We start from the raw sequence: 24,468 nt of genomic DNA on the forward strand, positions 1-24,468 counted from the left end.
ATGTCTAAACCTACAAAGATCAGAATTGTACAGATAATGATTTTCCCTGTGATATTCTAAGGATATAAAAACTGGACTTTGAAGAAGCAGGATAGAAAGAGTATTGACTATCTGAAATCTGGAGAGAAGATTCCTGAGAATACCATGGACAGCAAACAAAACAAATAGATCCTAGAACTAATCAACCCAGAATTCTCCCTTGAGAATGACCAGGCTCAAATTATCATACTTTGGACATATTAGGCAAAGATCTAGCTCTCTGGAGAAGTCCATAATGCTGGGAAAGGAGAAAGGAAAGATAACAACCAGAAGCAAACTGGATGGATTCATTTACAGCAGCAATGTGTGCACTGTTGGAAGACCTGAAAGACCAGGCTGGGGACAGACTGTCCTGTAAAAATCTATGTGTTTGCTAAGAATTGACACCAACTTGATGGCACATAATCAATCAATCAAGTTGTACTCCATTCCAGACAGCATCCACATATGTTGATATGTTCACGAAATTTGTCTTCTCATGCTCTGTTTTTGTCTAAAAAGGCAAAGATGTGTTCAGTCTTAACTGAAAGATCTTTGGACAAATGCCCTGTTCTGTTTGAGGCTTGAGATTTATCCTCTGTTAGTAGGAATGATGTCAGTTGTGGAACCTCTCATTTAGAGACATTTCTTGAACAGCCATGTATTTATATCACATATTTCAATCACACCTGATCAAAGCAGACACATCCCAAACACTGGTTAATCAAAGGTACTGAGGCATTAGATTGATTTAACTTATTCTTAAATAAAGCAAAGAAAAAAAAGTTTGGATAACAGATTTTGATTAATCACATCCGAACAAGTGATGGGATGAAATTATTCAAGCCCTAAATTTCCACACTGTAAGACCAGGCGGGTTATTCCTTGAGAATATCAGCAATTGCATCTCAATGGAAAAGGTTAATTATTTTACCTGGATTCTTCCTACCATGTCAAGAATCCACCTGAGGACATGTTCTACATTACTTATTTGGCAACTAGATAACAACAAGGTGTGTATATATTCATTAATTATATTTTTTACATATTAAGGCTGGCTAGGGCTAGCTATCTGAGTGTGCTTATCAGATCTTACAGAGAGGTATCCCTAGTGTACAAATGCAATTAAGCCACTTATCATATTCTTATATATCAATATTACTCAATATTTTCGGATATCAATTATTACTTGAATTAACAAAATGTCCACATTGTTTTAATTCAAGAGAAGTTATAGAATATACTGTGATACTACGGTTAAATTTAACAATACAGTACAAATTATAAAAACTGACTAATGTTTACTAACATTGTGAAAGGGAATGATTGCTTCTAGAAGTAAGTGCTGCAATATGCTGGAGATAAACTAAAACATTACGTTTCTCTGGGGAGGAATCAAGGAATATTTGGGAACAAAATAAGGGAAGTGAAGAAAAATGAGGAGGGAAGAAAAAAGAACAGTGATATGAGTAGGTAAGGAAATGCAATAATGCCAGTGACAGATACCATATAAATCTGGAAGAAGTAAATCTAGGAAGGCTAAAGGTTATTGTCCACAGTCTCAAATTCAGCAAAGCTATAATAAACAACATTCAACATAAAGCTTTTTGTTGCCACTGCCTACAATTGGAAACAAACCTATTTAAAATCAAAATCTGAGGACAGCTAACTAACCATTTCCAGAGGACATTCCTTCATGGCACTGCCTGCATTTCAAGGTTCACCCATAGCTTAGGCAATCTAAGTACAACTTTAAGTATTTCACTCTGGAAGCAGTGTTTTTCTTATTATTCTATCTCTAGATGCCAAATGCAGGAAATGTAGAGATACATTGATGTGCATGAGACAGATGATTTGAAATGACTTGTTCTGGGTCAGCAAACTTGGGTCTCCTACTGGTACTGCCCCCTTCTGTTCAGTCCCTGACCATCTTTCAATGACCACCCTGACCACCTTTCAGTCCCTCCCACCTTTCAATCCCCCCTTGGCTATAAGAGGAACTGGAACACTGTCTTCCATAGCCAATTTTTCTTCCTTTTTAAATCGGTGGTTAACTGCTCCATCTGGAGAGAGCAAAGTCCTGATACCAAGTAGCCTGTCCCAGACTTAATGTGTGTAATTGGAAGTGTAACTGAAATGACTCATCTCTTGTACTGCTGTAGCCTGTATGGCACAGAAACCCCGTCCTTTTGGCCACTGGTCTCAGGAGCCCTTGCTCCTTCTCCTCACATCATGTTCGCAGGGAGTTTACAACTCCTGCAGCTAGGAGATCCACAGCTAGCCCTCTTTTGCAACACTAATTCTTCAACAGCACCTATCTAGCACTACACAAATCCTGATGACCACTAGATGACAGCCAAGAAACACGAACACAAAAATCATTTTAAAAGTTCAACCAGTCCATGAAAAGAAAAAATAACAATTTGCAATACATGAGTAACCAGACTATTGTGCATGGCAGTTGAAGAAAACTTCTGAGATAGCAGATGATATCAGGCAGGGTCAGAATTTCAGTCAAGGTAACCCCCAATCACAGCCCTTAAGAAGCTGCAGGTAGCACAGATCCATTTTGGGTGCCCAGTAATGACATACTGCCAGCTCTGAAATGGAGGAGAATACAGCAAAGCAAGACTGTAGTTCTGTTCTATGTGACATCCTTTTGGCTATTTAAAGAGTGTTTACATATTCCCTTCAGTCACTTTTTTCAAGGATAAACATAGCCAACTTCTTCAAACTTTCTTCACAGGCTTATTTTCTAGTCCTCTGATTATATTCATTGCACTTCTCTGAAACTGTTCTAATTTCTCTGGATTTTTTTAAAATGGTGCCCAGAACCGGACACAGTACTCATAGTACTTACCCGTGATTTGGAAATTATACTTCTGTTGATATAGTCTAAAACTGTTTGTTTGTTCACTTATTCAATTTACAGTCTTAGACCAAATATATATTTGCCTTTTTTGCAGTCACATTATACTTCTGGCTCATATTCAGTATCCAGATAGTCAAGTAATATTTCAAGATCTTTTTTCATAGCAGAGACATGTAACCCCCAGTGTATCCTATGCATTTGATTTTTGTTTCCTAAGGAAGAACTCTGCACTTATATTTGTTAGATTTCATTGTGCTACCTTTAGTCCACTTCAAGATCATTTTAAATTTCACATCTCTCTTCTAAGCTGTGAGCTCCCCATCTAATTTTTATTATATGTAAATCTGATATGCATTCTTTCCACCTGTTCATTCATGAAATATTAAAGAGTAGAGGACTCTGGACTGATGCTTGCAGCATCTCACTTGACATCTCTCTTCAATTAGATGAGGAATTATTGATGTGCAGTAACTAATACTATTATTGCAGTTAAAATTTATTGTAGCTGATAAATACAGTAACAAAATGAATACGTGTGTCCTTTTCAGAAAAAAAAGCGTTTTCTGTTGCTACCTTAGCGGAACCCAGGTTCTTTGACAAAATGTTTATTGGAGTGCTATGAAAGGTTGAGTACCACCGTTCTAGCAGAGACTTTATGGTCCTTAGCCTTAGCAAAAATATGGCCTAACCCTGGTTTCTAGCATCAAAGGCGAGCTTACCTTTTGGCTGAGCAAAGCAGTAGTTTCCCCTCAGAGTCTAGCTTTTTACTTTTGGAAGGAAAAATGCTGAGGAATTCACACAGAAGGCCCACAAGTCCTCTCTCAGACCATCCCTTCTACGTGTATGTTTTGGACCCTTCTCAAGCCAATGACTTACAAGCTAATAAGGTAGTTTTACTGGTTTTTAAAAAATTATTTCCAATCCAATAGAATGCTGGGAAGAAATTATGGAAAGGGGCTCAGGACTCTGTCTGGTTGTCTGTCAATTAGCAGGAGAGCTCTCTAAAAACTGAGCAGAATGGGACGAAATTTAGTATGGTGGGTGGAGTCTCCTCCCTCCCTCCTGGTCATTCCAGTTCTGTGCTTCCCAGTTCCTACAGACACACAAAGGGAAAGCAGAATCACATACACGCACAGTTACTTTGTTACCCAGAAGAAAGTACAGATAGCTCCTGTCACAGTGTTGGTAAAGAGATGGAAAGAATTCAAGAAACCATGCCTTGTATGCTTTCCCAAACATGTTGAGAAGTTTGTGAATTTAGTTGTAACCTTTCCTAATATTTCCTATTCCCCTTTTCCCCAAACCTCTCTCTCTCTCTCTCTCTCTCTCTCAAGCTTTGTCTGTATTGTTTCAGAGGAATTTTTCATTACAATTTCTGTAATCTATTCATAGCAAATAATTGGATAGACAAAAATTACAAGATAACTTTTTTGTTGTTACTACTTAGCCAAATATTTGCACATGAGTCCAAAGCAGACATACCTGTTGCCTATTACTGGGCATATAAGGAAGCATAGTTGAAACATGAAACATTATTTCATAATCTTTATAGGTTGTATAAAGAGAGTGAGTTCCAGTTGAATCAGCTGAAAAGAAATTCCAAAAATGAGTAAGTGAATGTAGACATTAAAACATACCATAGTGCATTTTCTTCAAATAAACATTAAGTTATTTCCCATGCTAAGTTTTTTTCAACCTATATAAGCTAACTGCTAACTGGTCACTGCTGGAAAGTAAAAATAACCTGCTGTTAATTAAATACAAACCCTTTGAAATAATATCCAGAGACACCAGCCCCTCACAAAATCCATCAATTCCAAGCCCAGATATTTATACCTGTAACAATATTATACCTAATTTCTGTAGAGTATAGAAAAGTTGGTAGCCTTTAACTAATTGTAATTTTTGAGTCAGGTCATCATTTCTAGTATTTCTCTGTCTCTGTCTTTGTCTCTCTCTCTCTCTGATATAGAAGAATATGCGCCTGGACAGCAAAAGAGAAAGCAATTTCCAGAGAAGCAGTCTTGAAAATAAGGATGGGTCTGCAGAACCCAGAGAGCCAGATCGAGTTGATGATGCATGAAATTAGGATGAGGAAAATACCCAGCTTTTGAGATGCAGATTTTCTACCCTAACACTAGACTGACTGTGCTAAAACTGGACCAGCCCTCACTTAGGAAAAATGTGGAGGTAAATAATTTTCTTCTGAATTTTAGAAAGCATACTCAACCTAAAGGCAGCTATGCCCACTTCCCATTTTCTTTATGACTTCAAGTTGCAAGTCGTAAAGCAACTGGCACTTATAATGACAGACCACAAAGGGAGGTTGAAGCATTTAAGTCCAAAGTGATGGTTGCACAGCATTATGAACGGCCCTCTTCTGCATGTCTGAAGCAACCTTTTGGTCAATTCTTGGAAATACTAAAGAAGGGCGGTGGGGGAAACCCCTGGCAGTTACAGATACTACTTTAGCAAAAATAACACAATCCCACATTGCCATCTTTACATTTTATTGCATTTTGTCAGCGCCACTTACTTTTATTATCTAATTGTGCTCGGTATTTACTAAAGCCTTTCAGTCGTACTCTTTGACCCAAAAGGTCAAGGAACTCTTCAAAAGCAGGAGCTGCTGTCTCATTATTGTACATCTCTTCCTCAGTGCTTTGGCCTGCTTTGCAATATAAGATTCCAATCTTGTGCTGAAAACTTAGCTGAAATTAGAAAAAGCTAATTAGCAGTAAATATGTTTCCATCTGCTGTATGCATTTAATATGTTGCATATTAAAATGGCAAATTATGTTTTAAGTACCAAAATATGAAGCACTGGCTAGTCTTATACTTTTGGATGACTGCAGCAAGCAAAGCGTTACAAATGAGTTGAGAAAGATTTTTCAATGTACGAGTCATGTATTGGAATTTTATTTTTCTCTCACTACAGCAATGTAATATCATCCAGAATTTGCCTTATGAGCACACGTAGAAAAGATAAAAGTTATTTGGGCATTCCAGCTTTGATTGAAACCAAATGAAAGATATTTCTTGCCTCTCTCTAGTCCTCGCACAAACAATGACCTGTGGATTATTTATAAATGAACATCCTCATTCCCTAAGGTTTTCGTTAAGGGAGGAGGTTTTTTGCCAGAAAATATATCTCTGCCTAGAGAAATAAGCACTGCAGTGAAATATGGCATGCGATTAACTTGTACAACGAGGAAAGGCAAGCTGTAGGTGGCTGGGGCAGTACTTAGTATTTGTTGGGGTGGAGGTCGAAGGTGGTAATGGAATAGCCCTGCCAAGTAAATAACTTATTTTTACTACAATGCAACCTACAGGGCCAGCATAAGCAGCTATCAAAGCAACTACTGCCATCTGTAAATAATACAACTTATAAGTAGAATATTTAGAAGATGCTCTTATTGAAAACCTCAAAATATTTAATAACTCCAAAGATTAAGGACCATTAAGAGTATGTATGCTTTTTCATTTATTTCCTACTTAAATTCCAGCTATCTGAAAGATTCCTTGGTGCACTAGTAATAATTTTCTATTTTCCTAGCTCTGTGAAGAGTATTGGGAGAAAAAAAACTTTATGCGGATTTCCTCCCAATTCTTTGTTGTCAGATTCATCATGCTTAATTCTGACAGTCATCAGATCTTAGAGCATGTATATACTACTATCAGTAAAAGAATAGTGATTATTTTCTTGTCATCACAATAGACCCACCCTACTTCCTCCTCACTGTTATTCATTTGTCAGCATTGCATGATTCCACTGTTCGTACATCAATTCTTCTATAACCACATTCACTGCATTCAATTTTAACTAAACTTAAATGAAATGAAATCAAATGTAATTTTTGTTCTGACCTTAAAACCCCAGCAAAGAACCTCAGCCTGGAAAAAGGTATATCCTTCTTTATACATGAGCTTTTTTACAAAATTGGTATGATTGAGTTGACTAAATAATTATTCCATTAATGAACAAAGCTAATTAAAACAGTGATTTTGTTTTTTCCACATATATTTATTTACATGATACACACATATACGCAGTTTACTTCAAATAAGTAAATATGCTTTTTAATGTTGCAGAAAGCCAGATCTTCTACATTAGACCAGATAATCTCACCTTTATTCACTCTGAATTTAAAGTATATATTCATTTCATTGCTCATGCAGTGTTAACTTGTTAGATAGTCCCAATTAGAATTTCAGTTGTTTGAGCTATCAAATTTCCCACATCACTAGGAAGATTAGCATTGTGAATAAGATGTGCTAATTATAATTAGAAAAGGAAAATTGGAAAAGGTGAAAGACTAGCAAGACAATAATTTTCTCCTTTTATGCAATTTGATGCTGTTAACACAGTACTTCTTGAATCTGCTTGCTTGACAATTAATGCAAAAATCCTCTTTCTACTATGTTATTTATATCTGTCAGAAGTCATTGGACTGAAAATCTTCAGTTCCTTAAACAGGTAAGATCAGAATCTCAAGTCTCTATTTAGGAAGAGGAAATAACATATGGGTACACAAATGTTTTAAAAAATGCAATATCTACCCCTTGTTCATCCAGCTTAAGCAGCTGTTCAGACACTTTGGGTGAGTTGGAAGCTTGCCTTAGGCACTGAATACTCAGTTCTGGTATTACATATCCCAATACTTCTTTAAGAGGTAAGCCTCGTGCTGTGCCGTGTCTAGCAGTTGAAGGAATGGCATCTTCTAAAATGGCTCCTCTCAGGGTTGTAAGCTGTAGTAACAGAAGATGACTTTCAATATTTTCAATATTAATACAGTCTTCAGCAACTAACAACATGGACACACCGATACTCAATTCATGATGTGAAACAAGTTCAAATTGGTGGCATCTGCAGGGGACCAAAACAAGCAAGAGGGTGACCATGGCATTGCAATAAAAGCCCCAGTCCTTTGTGCATGTTGCAAAGTCAGTCCACATTCCGAAGGAAGAGGGCTGCAACCACAATGTCACAACTGCCTGTCTCGACCTCCCCCCACACCCTATAAGGATGCCACTGATTCAAACAAAACGTATTTTTTAAAAAGAAGATAAGATACATGATTTAACTGTCTAAATCAATTCTGCACTAAATAATTGGTAGTTATTACTTTGTGTTAACTTTTCCATGGCTCAGTATCCTGGGAAAGGGAGCATATTTTCAGCAGCATCACTTTCATATTAAATTATTATAATGCCATGATGTTTTACTCAGACCCCTGAGTAAGGCAGGGACGCTATTGCTAACTCAACTTCCTCCAGACTCAGGCACCATGGGCAATAAGCAGGGATACTAAAAGTTGCAGTTCAAATCTGGAGGACCACAAACTTCCCAGTCCATTTTAAATAAATTGCATAAACTTTTGCAAACTCTCTGCAGAAGCCTGCTTGAAAGTTCATCTGATATGGCCTGAAGTTGAAATTTTTATAACTCCCCAAGTGAGATAGGACAAAGGAGAATCTATAAACAAAGGGATCCCAGAATTTTTGTTCACATTGCACCACAATTCCCTATGGTTAGGGTGTGGCAATACAGGATGTATGTGCTGATAGGCAATATGTCCTATTTATGGCCCAAAGCTAGCAATAAAATGCAAGAAACTAATTGCATAGTTATAAATCAGTCCAGAATCTTATGGGAAACAAGAGTCAAAACCTGAGAAAACAGATTGGCCAGATAAATATCCAAATAATTAAGCCAGGAAATCTTAACCGCCAAGGCATAAGGGTTCACAACAAGATGGGGTGGGGCAAGAGAGCAAAGCTTGTTTCTTGTTTTTGTTTCCCAGAACTTGAAAGCTGCAGACTGAGCAGTTAAATGCTGACACTCAGATGTCACCCTTAAAACGTGGCATCAAGTTGGCATGCACCCTCCTTCCAATCCAAAAGGACTTTGTATTGCTGATTTTTTTCATTTAAAGGGAAGTTCTGCATGGTGGGCTCTCCATTTTCCACTTTGCAGTCAAGATATCCAGGGTTTTGGTTTTTGTTGTTAGAGTGGGCTTTAAGAGAGCAGGCAGGCTTATCTAGTTTTTCCTTTTTTCCCCCTTTTCCATGTATTATTTTTTAAACCAATATAAATAATCATTATCATCATCATCACCACAAATGGCAACAGTTGCCAACAAAATTTCATTTTGTTTAAAGTATGCTCACAAAACATATGCAAGAATCATATCATGTCTAAATCAACAGCGCAATTTTTAAAAAGAAGCAAAGAGAAAAAAGAAAAGAAAGAAATTTTTCCTCTTTGAAGATTCATGTGCTTCAGAACATTGCCTGTTGATAGAGTTTTTGAAAACAGAATAATACTCACTTTTCTATAAGTTAATACTAATTCTTTTGGAGGGGGAGCAGGTCCCTAAGCTTCTTGTAGATAGCTCAGTGACTTAAAAGCCATTCATGCAAGATCATTTGGCAAATTTGTAGAGGTTGGTGAACTCCACTCCTGAGCGTGTGCTATTTCTGTACTGTCCTATGAAAAATCAAATTTTCCCATCACAGCTTTAGATCAACATCTTGATCTCCAACTTCTCATATCAAAGTGATTAAAAGTTTAATTTCCAAGTCTTCCCTGCAATATTTCTGTCTCAATATTTTTGCCTTTCATGCTATGCACTTGGACTCAACAATGGTATTGCCAATGTATTATGAGGCAAGCAGACAGGATTAGTTTGTCTTGCTCCCCCAAACTTGTGTATTATATAAATTATATAGAGTTAATGAGATTATACAGATTCAAAGGTATATATTTTTCAAATTCTTCTGATCTCCAAGCATAACAATATTTTGCTGCAAGATCTATACTTTGATTTCTGAATGTTATTCTGAACAGGTAGGATATAGTGTAAAGACTAAGCAGGATCTTCTACAGAGAGCTGTGTGGAATAAAGTAGGGTAGATAAAAAATTATTTACTTTAAAATCCATTTATAAACTGCTGGAGTCACCATGAAAATTGTTGGTGATGACCTATCACTTAAGAAGTCCAGGAGGAATCTTGATGGTAATTGGGGCCTCATAAGAACATAAGAAGTGCTCTATTAGTTCAGACTAACTTGTGATACACAGTAGTCAATTAGATTCATTCAACAGGTTCACAGACCTGGATAAAATGGTAATTGTTAAGCAGTGCTACCTTCATTCAGGTGGTTGTAAATAGATATGAACATTAGTATCGTCCATTGATTTGTCCAGGCCATCTAAACTGATGTCAATGTGCTTGAGACAGGGAAATGTACAGTTTAACTATTATTTGTACAACAACCAATATCATATCCTTTTATTAGGCCTGAATCTCCCTGCATTTAGCTTCAGTGGATGACTCCTGAATCCTAATACTTGTGAGAAGGAGCAAATTTCATTCTGTCCAAATTTCCATATCAAGCAGGGCTTTGGGAGAGTTACATGTCACTTCTGAGAATGATCTGTTAGGGGAGCGGTTGCGGTAATGATGGGTGAGTGGGGCCGGCACAAGAAAGCTCCCTTCTGATAACTGAAAGAGGAGCAGTTGGAAAAGATGGAATAAACAACTACACTCAGCTTAGAAGTTGGCCAGTTCTCCAATACTGCTACTAAGTTGAGTCATCTCTTGACGGAGAAATGAGTCCTTACAAGAGCCAGTGTTGCAGACCTAGATTTTATAAATATTTTAAAATCAGTTACTCAAACACCTGCATTTCACCTCATTTTACTAATGTTTTCATAGAAACATGCCTCTGTGTGATAGCCAGTATGCTTACTGAGGACCTTACATTTAATTTTACAAAGGTTTTTCATAAGGCCCATGATAAATCTTTAATTTTCTAGATCCATGAATAAAACTTTTTTTTTTAAAAAGCAACTTGTTCATAATTGACAGCCACATTGAAATGTGTACTTTGTCAAAACTAAGAAAAGTGGTACTTCAAATACTTTTCCTTTTAACGTTAATGAAATGCCTAGTTCCATTTTTTAAACTTCACAAATAAATTAACAAGCATTAAAAATACTGTATTGAAAAAGAGAAACTGGCATCCTTTTCTCCCTTCCCTCTCTTAAATTTTTCCAAGTCAGTTCTTCTTCCAAACTCTCTTCCCAAGTCAGTTTACAGTTCTATAATCCTCTCTGCAGTTATACTTAGCTTCTGCTTATTTGCTGATTCTATTTTCTCAGATTTACCATCTGTTTGTCTTTGAAAAATGTAACTATTCCCTACAGTCCTTTCCTTAGTAACTAAAACTAAGAAGGAAACAAATTTCTGAATTAAGAACTACCAGAATCTAGAATGTTTTGGTACTTTGAGAACCATTACATTCCATCTATGAATTTATTCCCAAAATATTTAAACATACTATTGTGGGAAAAAGACTTTAAATCTGCACATATTTATATCTAAGTAAGTGCTATTAAAATCAGGGTGATCTTCTTCTAAGTAAAATTTATATACATACATACATACATACATACATGATTGTAGTATAAAATGCAGCGATCACTCCACTGACGTTTTAAGAGGAGTGTGAGTATTTGAAATTGATACAATCATCTGACTTACACACAACACTACTTTATAAAGTGGCTTGCTTATTTAGAAGGCATTTTGCCTGAATGGTAAAAAACAATGATAAAAGGTGAGTACAGAAAGATGTAGGAATTCTAAAAGATCAATACTAAGAGGAACATATGCATGGCAAGGAATAGAATGGACAATTATAGTACAAAGGCCATTTTTACCCTGCATACTAAACTGTGCAATGAAAACTGATGCGATGCTGGATAAAATGGATGAAAGGATAAGACTGTGGATGGATGAAATATATTGTTAAGAGCACCCACTCTTGGAGATACATATATATGTTTGTGTGTGTACATTTTTCTCTGCATTCTAAAATATTCAAATTATGTTGATCAGATAAGGGTTGTTTGAAAGATAATTGATTTGTTTGCCCAAATTCCTTTCACTGAGTTGTTTATGAGAACAGATAGCAGTTCTCTTTATCCTGCCAGTTATATAGGTATCTCCAAGTGTAGACAGGTAAGAGCCCATTATCTGCATTTAAGGTCAGAAGCCTAACCTGAGCAGAAAAGATTAATTAAGAATGTGGAGGGGACAGCCAAATTGTTTGAAAGAAAAGAGTATGCATCATACTTCATAGCAGCAGAAGAAAAAATACCTAACCCTCCCACCTGCCCAAATACAAGACATAGCACCAAAATACCAAGCAAGAAAGAAGGAAATTATTTTGTAATTTTATGTGAAACAGCTTCATTTCTCAGATCCTTTGACAATTAAAAATATTCTGTAATTAATAACCCAGGACTGGCTTCTTTCCAAATGAAGGTTTCACTCTAATTAATCTATGAAATAAGCGTAAAGGCATGTTAATAGAATATTGTGTGCGTACATAGATTAGCACTTCCAACCATCTTTGGGAACTAATGTGCAGAAAGACATGGTAAGCCAGTGCAATGATGCCTTCTCCACCCATCATAAACCATGGATGTTGGAACTGGACAATTCAGAGAATATCTCTAATTCCATGCAGTTATCTACTTGTGGAACCATACAGTCCACATGCAGGAATGTAAAATAAATATGAAATACAAAGTTCTGTAAAAAAAGTGTTTCTCTTTCACATCTCAGTTCTGAAGCACTCTGGAAACCCTACCTCACTTGTTCTGAACACTATACGATGGTTGAATTGTGAACCTTCCTTTTCCTTTCCATCTTCAAACTTCTCCCTTCGGATGCTGACTGCTACAGGTCCTAAATTTTCATCGATTCCAAAATAGTTTTGATGCTCTGTAATGTATAAATAGGAGAAGGCAATAATGAAACATTAGTCTGACAGATTCCTCTTCATGCCATGGGTGAATATCACTGATTGATATTAGGAGATCCTTCCTTAAGCTTTTCTATAACTGATACCAAATTTAGTTTTAGGCAACTTTTATACCTAAAAGCATGATGAGCCATTCAAGTGAGGACATCTACTCAATACTATTTTCAACTAAATACTGATTAACAACATACTTAATGACTAAGATCGCATTTTTATCTGGTATTCTTAATTTAGATATCCTATATTCTGAAATCAGTTTAACCTGAATTAGGAGGGAAATACCTTTTTAAAAAAAAATATATTTTCAGTTTGCAGACAGGCACAATTCATCACAGGTAAACATATTTTAAGTGTCATTAACTTCAGTAGTATAAGAATTAAGGTTATCCATGTGAAGCCAATAGTATTAAAATGTGCCTTCTTTGACTGAATTGTATCCATGATAGATAGTTGGATTTTTATATGTATTCTGCATCAATACACTTAATGCAAGTGTGTTAATTTATCAAATATGCTCCATGATTAACCAATTTGCCTATAAATATTGAGCAAAACAAAGTAATTATTGATGGTAGGATATACAGCAACTTCCCCACTTAGTAGTCTCCAGATGTAAATTCCCAAGGTGATTTAGGCAATGGCTACATGGCTGAGCATGGTAGGAGCTGTAGCAAAACAAAAAACAAAAACAAAAAATTGAAAGCCACCAGATTAAGGAACAATTAGAACCATGGCACTATATGTTTAGGATAAGGAATTTGTTAGATTTTTTATTTATCTCACTTCTAAATTTGATGATGTTGGGAGTGGGAGGCATGGTTCTTCAGTGGTTCTTCTTCTTTTGAGGCCAGTTCCTGTTGGTGTTGGTGAGGAGGAAAGGGTCAGCCCTAGGCCTCTGCTTTGCATGGTATCACAGGGCTCAACCCTCTCCCCTCTCTTATTTAACATCTACATGAAACCCTGAGTGAGGTCACCCATCAGCACAGGATTAAATATCATCAGTAAGCTAATGAAACTCAGTTGTCCATCTTTACCCCAGGCCATTCAGTGACACTTTCCCAGTACCTGGAGGCTATGCGGATCTGGATGGGTAAGAACAGGCTTTGACTCAACCCAAACAAGATGGAGTGGCTGTGGGTTTAGGACCCCCTGCATCTGGAGATCTTCTACTGTTAATCCTGAATGGGGTAACACTCCCCCAGGCAGAGTTGGTATGCAATCTTCAGGTTCCTTCTGGACTCATGGCTTCTGCTTGAAGGGCAGGTACCAGTCATGGCCAGGAGGGCCTTTGCACAAATCCATTTTGTGCACCAACTGCACCTGTTCCTAGATCGTGAGGCACTGGTCATGGTCGTTCATGCCTTAGTGACTTCCTGCACTTTGCGTTGCTCTTGAAGAGCATTCAGAAGCTTCAGCTAGCCTAGAATGCAGCACCATGTGTCTTGTGCATACTGTAGTATGCTAATATAACACTATTGCTACATGATTTAAACTGGTTCCCAATAGGCCAAACTTTTAAAAATCCTTCTAGTGTTGTGATTCAACAGAATTTTGACTTCCAAATTCCAAGTCTATATAAAACTGGACTAAAACCTGTTGCTGATTCAAAGTTTGATATGAGTGCACTAAAACATAATTGTTCTCTCCAGGAATTCTCTTTCCCTCCCTTAGCTGCTCATTCAGCCCATTGATTTAGATGTGCAGGAAAGAAACAGAATCAGTTTCTCCCAACTTCATCATTCTCTCATCCAAGCATGTTCTCCCATCCTTAAAAAAAAACCCCTGTCCTCATTGACTCCTTCTGCATTCATAATGATTTGTTCCATATTCTTTCTTCCAGGAAGAAATTGGAGGGATGGAGAGAATTAGTTTTCTATGGAAGGGATGACTGCTTCCACCATGGAATTCCTCTTGGAAGTTAGAGTACTCATTTTCTGCAAAAATGGCAGGCTTTACCCAAATGGCACACTGTCATAATCACCCCGCTTATTTTCTCCATATAAATAAATGCCTAACTTTCACTACAAAAAGTATGCAACTGGAACACAATTGTAACATTGGGAACCAACATGTCTGATTATTTAACAATGTTTCAGTTAGAACAATATTAAGAATCTTTACATGTTTGGAAAACAAAATTATTTTTCAAAAATTAGTTTAAGTATCTACCACTTCTGCAGTCAGAAAAGTTTCTCTCTCTCTCTCTGAGAGCAAACTTAAATTGATTTCATAATGTTTCTAGTCATACATTCAACACAGGACAAAATACTTTAGAAATTTAATAAACTTGAAAAGTAGGGCATATGTTTTATGTATCACTTGGTATGTAATAAAAATTAAAAATAGATACTAAAAACATGGTCTCAAACAAGTACAATGACAACAAAAAGAAATCAATGTGACTGCACAAAAAGCTTGCAGTGATCTGAAAATAATAAAACAGGACACATATTAATTGTGGAAAGAGGGACAGGTTACTAAAGATGAAAATGGAGAGATGGCACTGGGAAAGCTAAAGCTCAGAAAGTTGCTAATATAAACAAAATGGACTGATTCAAATAAGTTCAAATAAAAGGAAGAGGAGAGGATCAGTATGACAGCTGCTCAGTGAAATTGTAAAATACTATCAGGTGACAGAGAAAAAGCAGAACTACTTGGTTTCATCTTCTCCAGCAACAGCCCTGTGTTCTGCTAGATAATTGTGAAGAGCAGGTTGAAAGGGCACGATTGCAGCTTGAGGTTGATAGGAACATGGTAAATAGGCTTTTGCAAAGTGGCACTACTTCATTTCACAGAGCTACCTCAAGCCTAATCATAGAAGCAATTCAATTCAAGGCAGCAAATTGGAAAGCATTCTACTTCAGTGCCATCAATAAAGGCATCAAAACAGGCCACTTTATTTCAACCACTCAGTTTGCTTCATGGAGAACAGCTGAAATACCAGATGCATGAAGGAGGTCAAAGAGCTGTCTCTAACTTCAATCAAGGGAGAAGAAAGGGTCAGAGAACTACAGTCTAGTACCCAATATCTGGAAACTTCTAGACAAAATTGTAAATTTATTTGAAAACAATGCAGTAATTACTAAAAATCAGCACCGATGGTTCAAGAACAAATCTTGATTACTGTTATCTCATTTTTTAAATTGGGTAACTTCCTTAGTGGACTGTGGAAAATGCAGTAGACACAATACATGTATTGAGTATTCTCATGTTGCAAAGTACACTATAACCATTAGATTAGCAAACTAGTTTAAGCAGTCCTGCCATTAGATGGATTCAGAACTGGCTTGAAAACCATGTTCCAACAATGCTCTTCACTAGTTCTCATCACACTAGAGAATTGAATTGAGTGGACTACCATAGTGTTCAATTTCAGAGCTTGAAGACAGAAACACTACTCAAAAAAGATTTAGAGAAAATTAAGAAAACTAATACAAAGGTCTTCGCTTTGAATAAAATAATTAAATGCACAAGTATAGGATAGAGATAGCTAGCTTGGCAATAGTATATGTGAAGAAGTTCTGGGATTTTTAGTTGATCAAGAATTAAATATAATACAGCAGCATAAAGTTGCCAGAAAAAAGATAACAACAATTTAGGCGATATCAATAGAAATACAGTTCCCACTAAAAATAAAAGCTCTATTTTGTTCTAAATTGGTTAGACCCTACTTCAACTGTTTTGCTTAGTTTTTGGCACCATATTTAAGAGGGCGTGTTTAGCCTTCAGAAGAGAAGACTAATTGGGGATATTACAGAACTTTTCAAATTCCTGAATTTCACCAAGAAAGTCAAAACATATCAATCTTTTTCTAAATAGTATTGCTTACAGTCTAAAGAATGTTGTTTATGTCATATTTTGTTTTTAAAGCTAATTCCAATTATGGTTTTCTGTAATAACGATAAAGGAGAAAACAAGACAAAGAACCACATCTCCAACAAAGGAATATGCATTTTAAGTCACTAAATGAGTTGTGAGTTTATTTAAAAGGACCATAACATCCAAGCCCTAACCCTTTGAAAGTGAAAGATGCTAAAGAAAATCGCTTACCTTTTCCATAGAAGAACTTCCTGTAATAATAGGCACCAAGATCAATGTGCTCGATGATATACCGCTTTACTTTTTCTCTGTGAATTGGCTGGTTTTCTCTTGGTACTTCTAATACAGAAACACCTGCATTTGTGCAATGTGAACTTAGTGAAGATTCAAAAGAACAATTATCTCCTGAAGAAAAAGATGCTGAATTTGCTCTAGAGAGTGCGATCCTCCTATCACCTTCCCCACCAGTTTCATTCCTGAAATAAGGACAATTCAGTACTAAATCATTACTCTTCCCATCACCTTCATCAGCATCTAGATTTTCCTTTGAATTTAGGTCTTCTTTACTTCCCAAAGGAGATTCACAGCTCCCAATCTGACTTGCTGCCACTGTAGTTTGTGACGCTGCCGATGCCCCTGTGGTTATATTCTTTCTTTTGCACACATTAATCCTAGTAGCCATTGCCTCATTTATGTTAAACAGAATACTCTGAACATCATAGTGTGCAAAGCACTTTTGACAATTCCAAGGATGAACATTCTTCTCAAGTCTACTATCCTCTAATTCAGATGTGAATTTTAGTGCTTCATGTTCACTTTTAGCAGTTCTCAGTTTTTTAAAGAGAGATGTTTCTACTGATTCTGATTTTAATCTCCATTTGAAAGATTTATCCTGATCTCTACCAATAAGCAAGGTACTATCCACGTAGTCCAGTCCAGAAATTCTGACAAATTCTCCTCTTGAAATCTGGGTTGCAGCATGGAGACTTGGAGAAATTGCAGAGTCACAGTGGAAAAATTCAGGAAGTCCAAATGGTGCATGTATTTTATGCTCAACATTCTCTACTGTATAGCCACGAAGCATTGCAAAAAAGTTCTCCCCGCACAAACCTTGCCTGTCAATTGATGAAGTGCTTCCATATTCCCGGTGAAGAGCTGCTCCTGTATTTGGGTTCACAGCATTCTGGTCCAGAACATCCTCAGTGTCGATGTCACTGATTGTAACATCACTGTTACTTCTTTGCCTTATAGGATGAAGTCCCCTATGTGGAGAATGGATAAAAATCTCCCCTAGTGCATACTTGGCCTCTGCAAATTCCAAATCAAGCTGTTCTTTTTGCTCTCCTTCATTCTGATCCCCATTTACTAATCCACCACTCTCACTCTGAGGCCTATCTTCCCAGGTAGTGTTGGTTAGTTCCTTGACACATTCCTTCTTAGGTGGCCATTCAGATACTCTGGCTCGGACTCCCATTTTAGGCACAGCAGGAGTACCATTGGCTGAGTTACTATTTTCACTTTTGCTGGTCGTATTTAGAGATATAGGAGGACCCATATTACCATTCAAAGCCTTAAATTTTCTGGCAAAGTAATCATCTGATTGCATAATTCTTCCAGATTCCCTGTATTTTGAGGAACTTCTGCTAGGCTTGTGCTTTTCTTCTTGTGAAGATTTCTTATCACTCATATCCAAACAAAGACAAGGGAATGCTAAGTTTTATTTTCAAGACTAGTGCCGTCGATGTAACATTTCCATTATAAGCAAAATAAGAATATCTCTAAAGTTTGATCATGTTGCTGTTTCAGATGATAGTCTAGGGTAATTCATTTCTCATTCTTCATAGATTTAGATCAAGAATGAATTTGGAGTTGATTCACATTTACTCCCTGTACCTGTCCACATTAAAAAAGAAAGAAAATAAATTAACATATATTCTGAAAAGAATATGAAATGTTATTTAACATACAATAGAGCATTCAAGCATACAATAGAGCACTTTCCCTATAAAAACCAGGTTTTACCAAGGAGAGATCTGTTTACATACATACTAATTTAAAATCGTAAATAAATTAATAAATAAAATAAAATTCAGCCTGTCCTATTATTGTTAGGTATAAACAGGCAATTTCATAAAACTGGTGAGGCAACTTTGAATATCCAACTATTCCCTGCTCTCTGTGGAGGCACCCCTCCTGTGGTACAGCTTAACCTTCAAGGCAAGGAAACTGTAAAGTTGTAAAGACATGGCTTTTTTAGAAGGCCTTTGGGGATTGATTCTAGAGCCTTCAATGTAAGATTTAATATTTACACTGTTTATTATATTTACACTGTTTATAATATACTGTATTATTATTGTCGTACTTTATTATCTTGATTGCAAGTGGCCTAAAGTCCAGTTAGACTGAGGTAATGTATAAATTCTGTAAATAAACATATAAAGTTAGAACTGGGAAACTAAAATAATTCTACCACAGAAACCCCTGGGAATGAATGTTGGCAGTCTGTTCCTACCAGTCTTCACTGCAATGTTAAAACACTGGCTAGCCTTAGCTTTTCCTATAACTCCACTTTTTAAGGTCTGTTACTGAAACCTGAATATAGATTATGGTGCTTACTTTTTTAAAAAGATCTTAGATCAGACAACATTGCATTTCAAACTTGAATCAAGTAAAATTACGTATAAAAGAATGATAGAAGATTTATTTGCATTTTTTAAGATTTTATGTTATAAAACTTAAGGGGAGATGCATACAAAGTAGAAGTATGCAAACCAGCCACATCTTATTCTAATCTTTAATTTGGATGTATGATCTGATTCAATTTGGACATCTGAACTGAATCATCACTTCTGAATCCATTTTGATAAAAATGTTTTCTGCACATCTATGGAAACCATATAAATCATTTGAATCAATTCAAAGGAATCTGATTTGAGAATTGGAATAGATTGGCTAATTTTATGCAATAATAATTCTATTGATAAATTTGAGGAAATTACCATGTAACAGACTGTCAAAACTGAAGCTTCCTCCAGCCCCTAATATAAAGGTTCTGAAGATTGCAAACGTAAATAGTTAAGAAATGTTCCATGTTTTCTTTTAAAGTGTATAAAATCCACTGGTCAAAATAATACTCTACTAGTATTCAGTAAAGCAGACAGGATTTTTACTGATACTCACATCCACAATAGGAAACGTTAACAGTGTATTAAATACACAAAACCGATCCAGAATTCTGACACTTCTTTAAACATGAATGAGCAGCATGAGACATATGAATTTATTTTGCAAAAATGACCAAATCCAATGGGTGTTTTGGTCTGTTTCAGCCATCACAGCCTGATAAACCATGATTTAATCAGACCATTAAAAAGACAATTGTTTGAACTCTCCCTCCTCCCACAGCACATGCTGCTTTAGTAGCCGATGGACTCTGCAGAAGTAGGCAGGGAGCTGCCCCGGCTACCTTCTGCCACTTGTGGGCTTGATCCAACTCCTTCCCTGCTCCTTAAGGGATCTGATAGGGGGCATGGCAGACTGGATCTGGGAGCTGGTAACCCCCTTTCTCCAGGAGGTGTAATGACAGCAGTCTTGAAAGAGACTAAGGCATGGCCCCTCTTCAAGAGGCCATTTTGGATCCATCTGTTTTTGTCAGGTATTACCCTGTCTATAGCCTTACCTTCCTGAAGAAATTTATTAAGGCTGTGGTCTGTGTACAGCTACCATATAGAAAGTGGATAAACTGAACTCTTTCAGACTGGATTCGGACTTGGAAATGGGATGCAAATGACTTTGATCACTCTCATGGAAAATCTGTGTTGAGGCCTGGATGAGGATAGTGCACCTCTCCTGGTACTCTTAGACTCTCAGGATAGAGTGATCTACCCTTTATCTCCCTCATATGGAATTTGTGCCTTCTCACCCTATAGAAATTTTAAGGGGGGGGGTTCCATTTTTTCCTTTTCTTCCATGTCCTTTTTCTCTAAAATCCCTCTTTACACTAGTACAAAATAGTCTGTCCTACATTCAACATTTTTGTATCCCTCACTAATTTCATCATAAATCAATCCTGCTTTTAGATTTATATTCATTCCTTTGCTATATGTACCTACATAATAGACTTATTCAAAACCTATACAGCTTTTTCTAAGCAGATACTTGCTGCACAGTCACAACTCTCATTTCATCTAGACCTTCCATATGGCCCAGTCATTTCTTCTCTTTCACATCTCATTCCCATCCACCCATTCATGCCCTTAGCTGAATATTTTTTCCCTCTTGGATCACATTTATTCAGAAGGCTCCCAAAACTCATATCTGATTTTTCCATTATCACCACTCACTAGAGCATAACATGCAACTATTACTAACTGGGCACAGCAATAAAGCTCTCTCTAGGTATGCAAAAATACTCTTATGAGCTTAATGGCTGAAGAGTCAAGATTCAAGTTTTACCTACATAGTTTTTATTGCAGATGCAAACGTTTCTATTAGAATGATGAATATCAGCTACTGCAGAATCCATGAATCCAACCATATTTATAAGTAAGCTCCACTGTACTTTTCTCCTTACCTGACTTTTTGCCACCTGTTTCTTAACATTGAATGTTGAGAGATATCTGCACGGTATTTTCATAATGGCTTTGTCTGATCTTAGACTCTTTACCTGTGATCTTGCCAACTTCAGCCCAATACTATGGATTCATACTATAATCTATCTATTTACCTACCTACCTACAACAGCCGTTAGGCTTCTCCCTCTGAAATACTGGAAGTATAGAATCCTCCCAGGCAGCGATAAATCTGTTTTAATGAAAGCTGTTAAAGAAGCATATGCAGACAAGCCATATGTAGTAAAATCAAAGTTTAAATTCTAAATCTGTTTCTTCTGCCTTACATCTGAAAACTTCCTACTAATAATACATAACTATGTATTGTTACTGCAATGGAACAGTCTGGTTTCAGTATCTCTGTTTCTGGTGTTGCTAGTCTAGCCCTTGCAGCAACCTAGATGAGTCCAACCTATATTTTCTAACACGTTAACTCATAGTGAAGCCTATACCTTCCTTATTAATATAATCCTTCCTGCATATAATCAACTCTGTTCCACAAGATTAGACCACTTTCATTCAGATGTATTACATCCTTTTCTTTTCTCTTAGTTTCACAGACACATATTTTTCTCTTCCATTTTATTTGCTAATTCATACTCTTTATCACATACTCCTCTTACATTACAGTTGCAATATTTTATATACAGTAATTACTACCAGATAGGTCCATAGATATTGACTCAAGTCATAATGGGCAGAAGAAGTCAATCAAGACTCTCATATAATACTCATATAAGGTAGACCAAATTACCATCATTACTTGTACCTATACCGCATATACAACCAAAGCACATTTTTTTCCTCCAAATATAGTCATACTATTCTAACCCAAGCTAGGATCTACAATCGAGACACTATCTCATATTACTTCTGAAGATTGGTATTCCTTCTTTTCAAAGTATTGTTAACCTAAAAGAGTATCAGTTTCTGTAAGTATATATTTCATTCAAGCTATGTTCAGCTTTAAATCTTCAGTTTTAAGAATGCTTTTCATGCAAAGAGATCTCTGGTTGCAGCTAGGATATAGTAGGTTTTGGAAAAGAAAAAAAGGAAGCTGCTGTTACTTTAATCTGAGAACATTTACGTAATTATTTGGAATTTTGATTACTACATTCTGAAGTGATATAACACACACTGCTATCTAAAATGGAGCTTCCACATAAGAACAATGAGCTTTACTGTACTGCTGGTTGCTCGAATTAATATTTAATGAGAAGAGACTGCATTTTTATAGAACAGGGATTGGTTAAGATGACTCCACAAGAACCTAAGTAATTCCCAACTCTAAGATGTTTGTAATTAGAGCTATCAGAACAGAGCTGATGCCCAATAACCTTGCAGCACTGTGTTTCAAAGAAAGTTCAGATGGCCCAAGAAAGCACAAATAAAGGGAAGAATGGAGAGGGCAACTGAGGACGTATCTAAAAGATGCCAAGTTACATCTAAAAGTAAATCTTTGTGACATTTTTTAGTGAAGCTAAAAAATAATGGACACAAGGACACCCATTATAAAACAGGACACAATTAGATGGAAAAAACCAACACTTTGGTAAAAAGCAAGTAGAAAGCTGATTTTGAAAGTTGTATTTCTACCAATAAATCCTCAGCCTAGTAGGAAAAAATGAAGGTGAAGTTTGCAGCATGACTCTGTACCACACATGTGGGCTAGATATATATCAGAAAATAGAAGGAGGAGATACACAGGAAGAAACCTTTCAGATTAACAGGAACTTTCATCCATCTACACCAAAATAAATAAAACACTTCAGTCACCACACTGTGACAAAGGCCCAGCTATACTATGCTTGCTTTCATCTATATATATTGCAATGAAAGCATTTTTAAAAATAACATTGAAAATTTTCTACTTGTTAGAGAACCACTTACTAAACATTTGCCAACGTTTGCTTGTGGGGGCAGGATTCTAAAATTTACAAGCTTTGACTTCAAACTAATGTAATTGGTTAAGGAGTATATCAACTCAAAATAGATATATTTATTTTTCAGCTAATTTCCCTAAACTAGACTAAAATTGATTTAGCCAGTAATATATTCAGCACAATGAGATGATCTTTGTAAAAGAACCTTTCCTTCCATTCATACAGCCAAGCATCCTGTGAATACAATTCCACATTCCCTAACTGCAGTATTTTTGTTTCCAGGCTGGAAACTCAACTGCAGACCCTCCATGTAGCAATGAAAACAGAAAAGTACTTTGTTTCCTATCATACTGAGAGAGGGGGGAAAGGGAGAGACAGACAGACAGACAGACGAATGAAACAGGTATTTTCAGTATTTGATGTCTTGATTCATAAGAATTCTGCTAATTGACTGCAATGCTCAGTACAAAGAAAAATCCTACACGACAAACAAAAACAGAAAGGCTTATTTAATTCAGCTGCTAAACACTTTATTTTATTTAAAACAGGAACAGATCTGAGTAAAAGTACTGCAGTGTTGTCATCAAAAATATAAATCAGAAGTGAAATGAAATCTGATTCTAAGCAGTATACAGGAGAAGACAATACCATATTTGGCAAAGAAAGACCCCAAAACAACAGAAACAGGAATTTAAATTGAGATTGAGGTTTCAACTAAGAATGACTGACTAAGGACCATAAGCAGACTAATGACAGTTTAAGTATTTTAGTATTATAAATAAACTAAGTAATTATTTAACTTAAAGTTTTCTTTTCTGGGCAACAAAGAATAAGCAGGCTTTTTTTTTTTTTTGTACTGAATAGAACATTTGGAATTTGGGGAACATATTGTTGGATTTCTCAGACAATGACAACCTTGGTGGATGTGGTCAGCCTGCATCCTGTTTAAACACTCATCATTCTTTTTAGTCCCCTTGGATATTCTCGACCGTTCCAGTTTACCCCTGTCTTGTTTCTGGAAACTCAACACATTTTTAAACAAAACATTGTTGCAGCAACCTACCTTATTTTATAAGAACACCTATAAGATCCACCAATATTCTTGGAAATAAATGTGATGCTGGAAAGCCCTAAGGAGAGGTATGCAGGAAGATGGGAGCTCACAAGCACTGTGTTATTTATTGTAATATATAGAATAATTGAACTTCAGCAACTGACGGTCCCTGACTTTGTCTGAACTTGGAGCTAAGCTGAGTCAGGCTTGGCTAGCGCTTGGATGGTGACTATTAAGGCTGCGGACTAGATTAGAAAGCTGAAAAACAGCCCAGAAAAAAGCAACAGCTAATCCTTCTATACCATTGCCAAATAAACTATATGGATGTGCCCACAAATTCACCATACAGGAAGTCCTCATTTAGCAACCACAAT

At 36.4% G+C, this 24,468-nt stretch overlaps 1 protein-coding gene across 2 annotated transcripts in view; it reads right to left on the reverse strand.

The window, feature by feature from the left end:
- Positions 1–24,468, reverse strand: part of SIPA1L2 (signal induced proliferation associated 1 like 2) — a 95,523-nt gene that overhangs the window by 56,187 nt on the left and 14,868 nt on the right. For both annotated transcript variants that reach the window (XM_015889666.3, XM_007437304.4), the window contains exons 2-6: positions 16,779–18,440; positions 12,555–12,688; positions 7,451–7,639; positions 5,427–5,601; positions 4,373–4,476 (exon numbers count right to left, since the gene is read on the reverse strand). In XM_015889666.3, the coding sequence (XP_015745152.2) occupies positions 4,373–4,476; positions 5,427–5,601; positions 7,451–7,639; positions 12,555–12,688; positions 16,779–18,234 (2,058 nt within the window). In that variant the 5' untranslated portion in view covers positions 18,235–18,440. The remainder of the gene's footprint in view (positions 1–4,372; positions 4,477–5,426; positions 5,602–7,450; positions 7,640–12,554; positions 12,689–16,778; positions 18,441–24,468) is intronic.

The sequence above is a fragment of the Python bivittatus genome, unplaced genomic scaffold (assembly GCF_059951505.1).
Source record: "Python bivittatus isolate LINGU-HERP-01145 unplaced genomic scaffold, Pbiv_v1 ctg000020_np1212, whole genome shotgun sequence".
NCBI classification, from domain to species: domain Eukaryota; kingdom Metazoa; phylum Chordata; class Lepidosauria; order Squamata; family Pythonidae; genus Python; species Python bivittatus.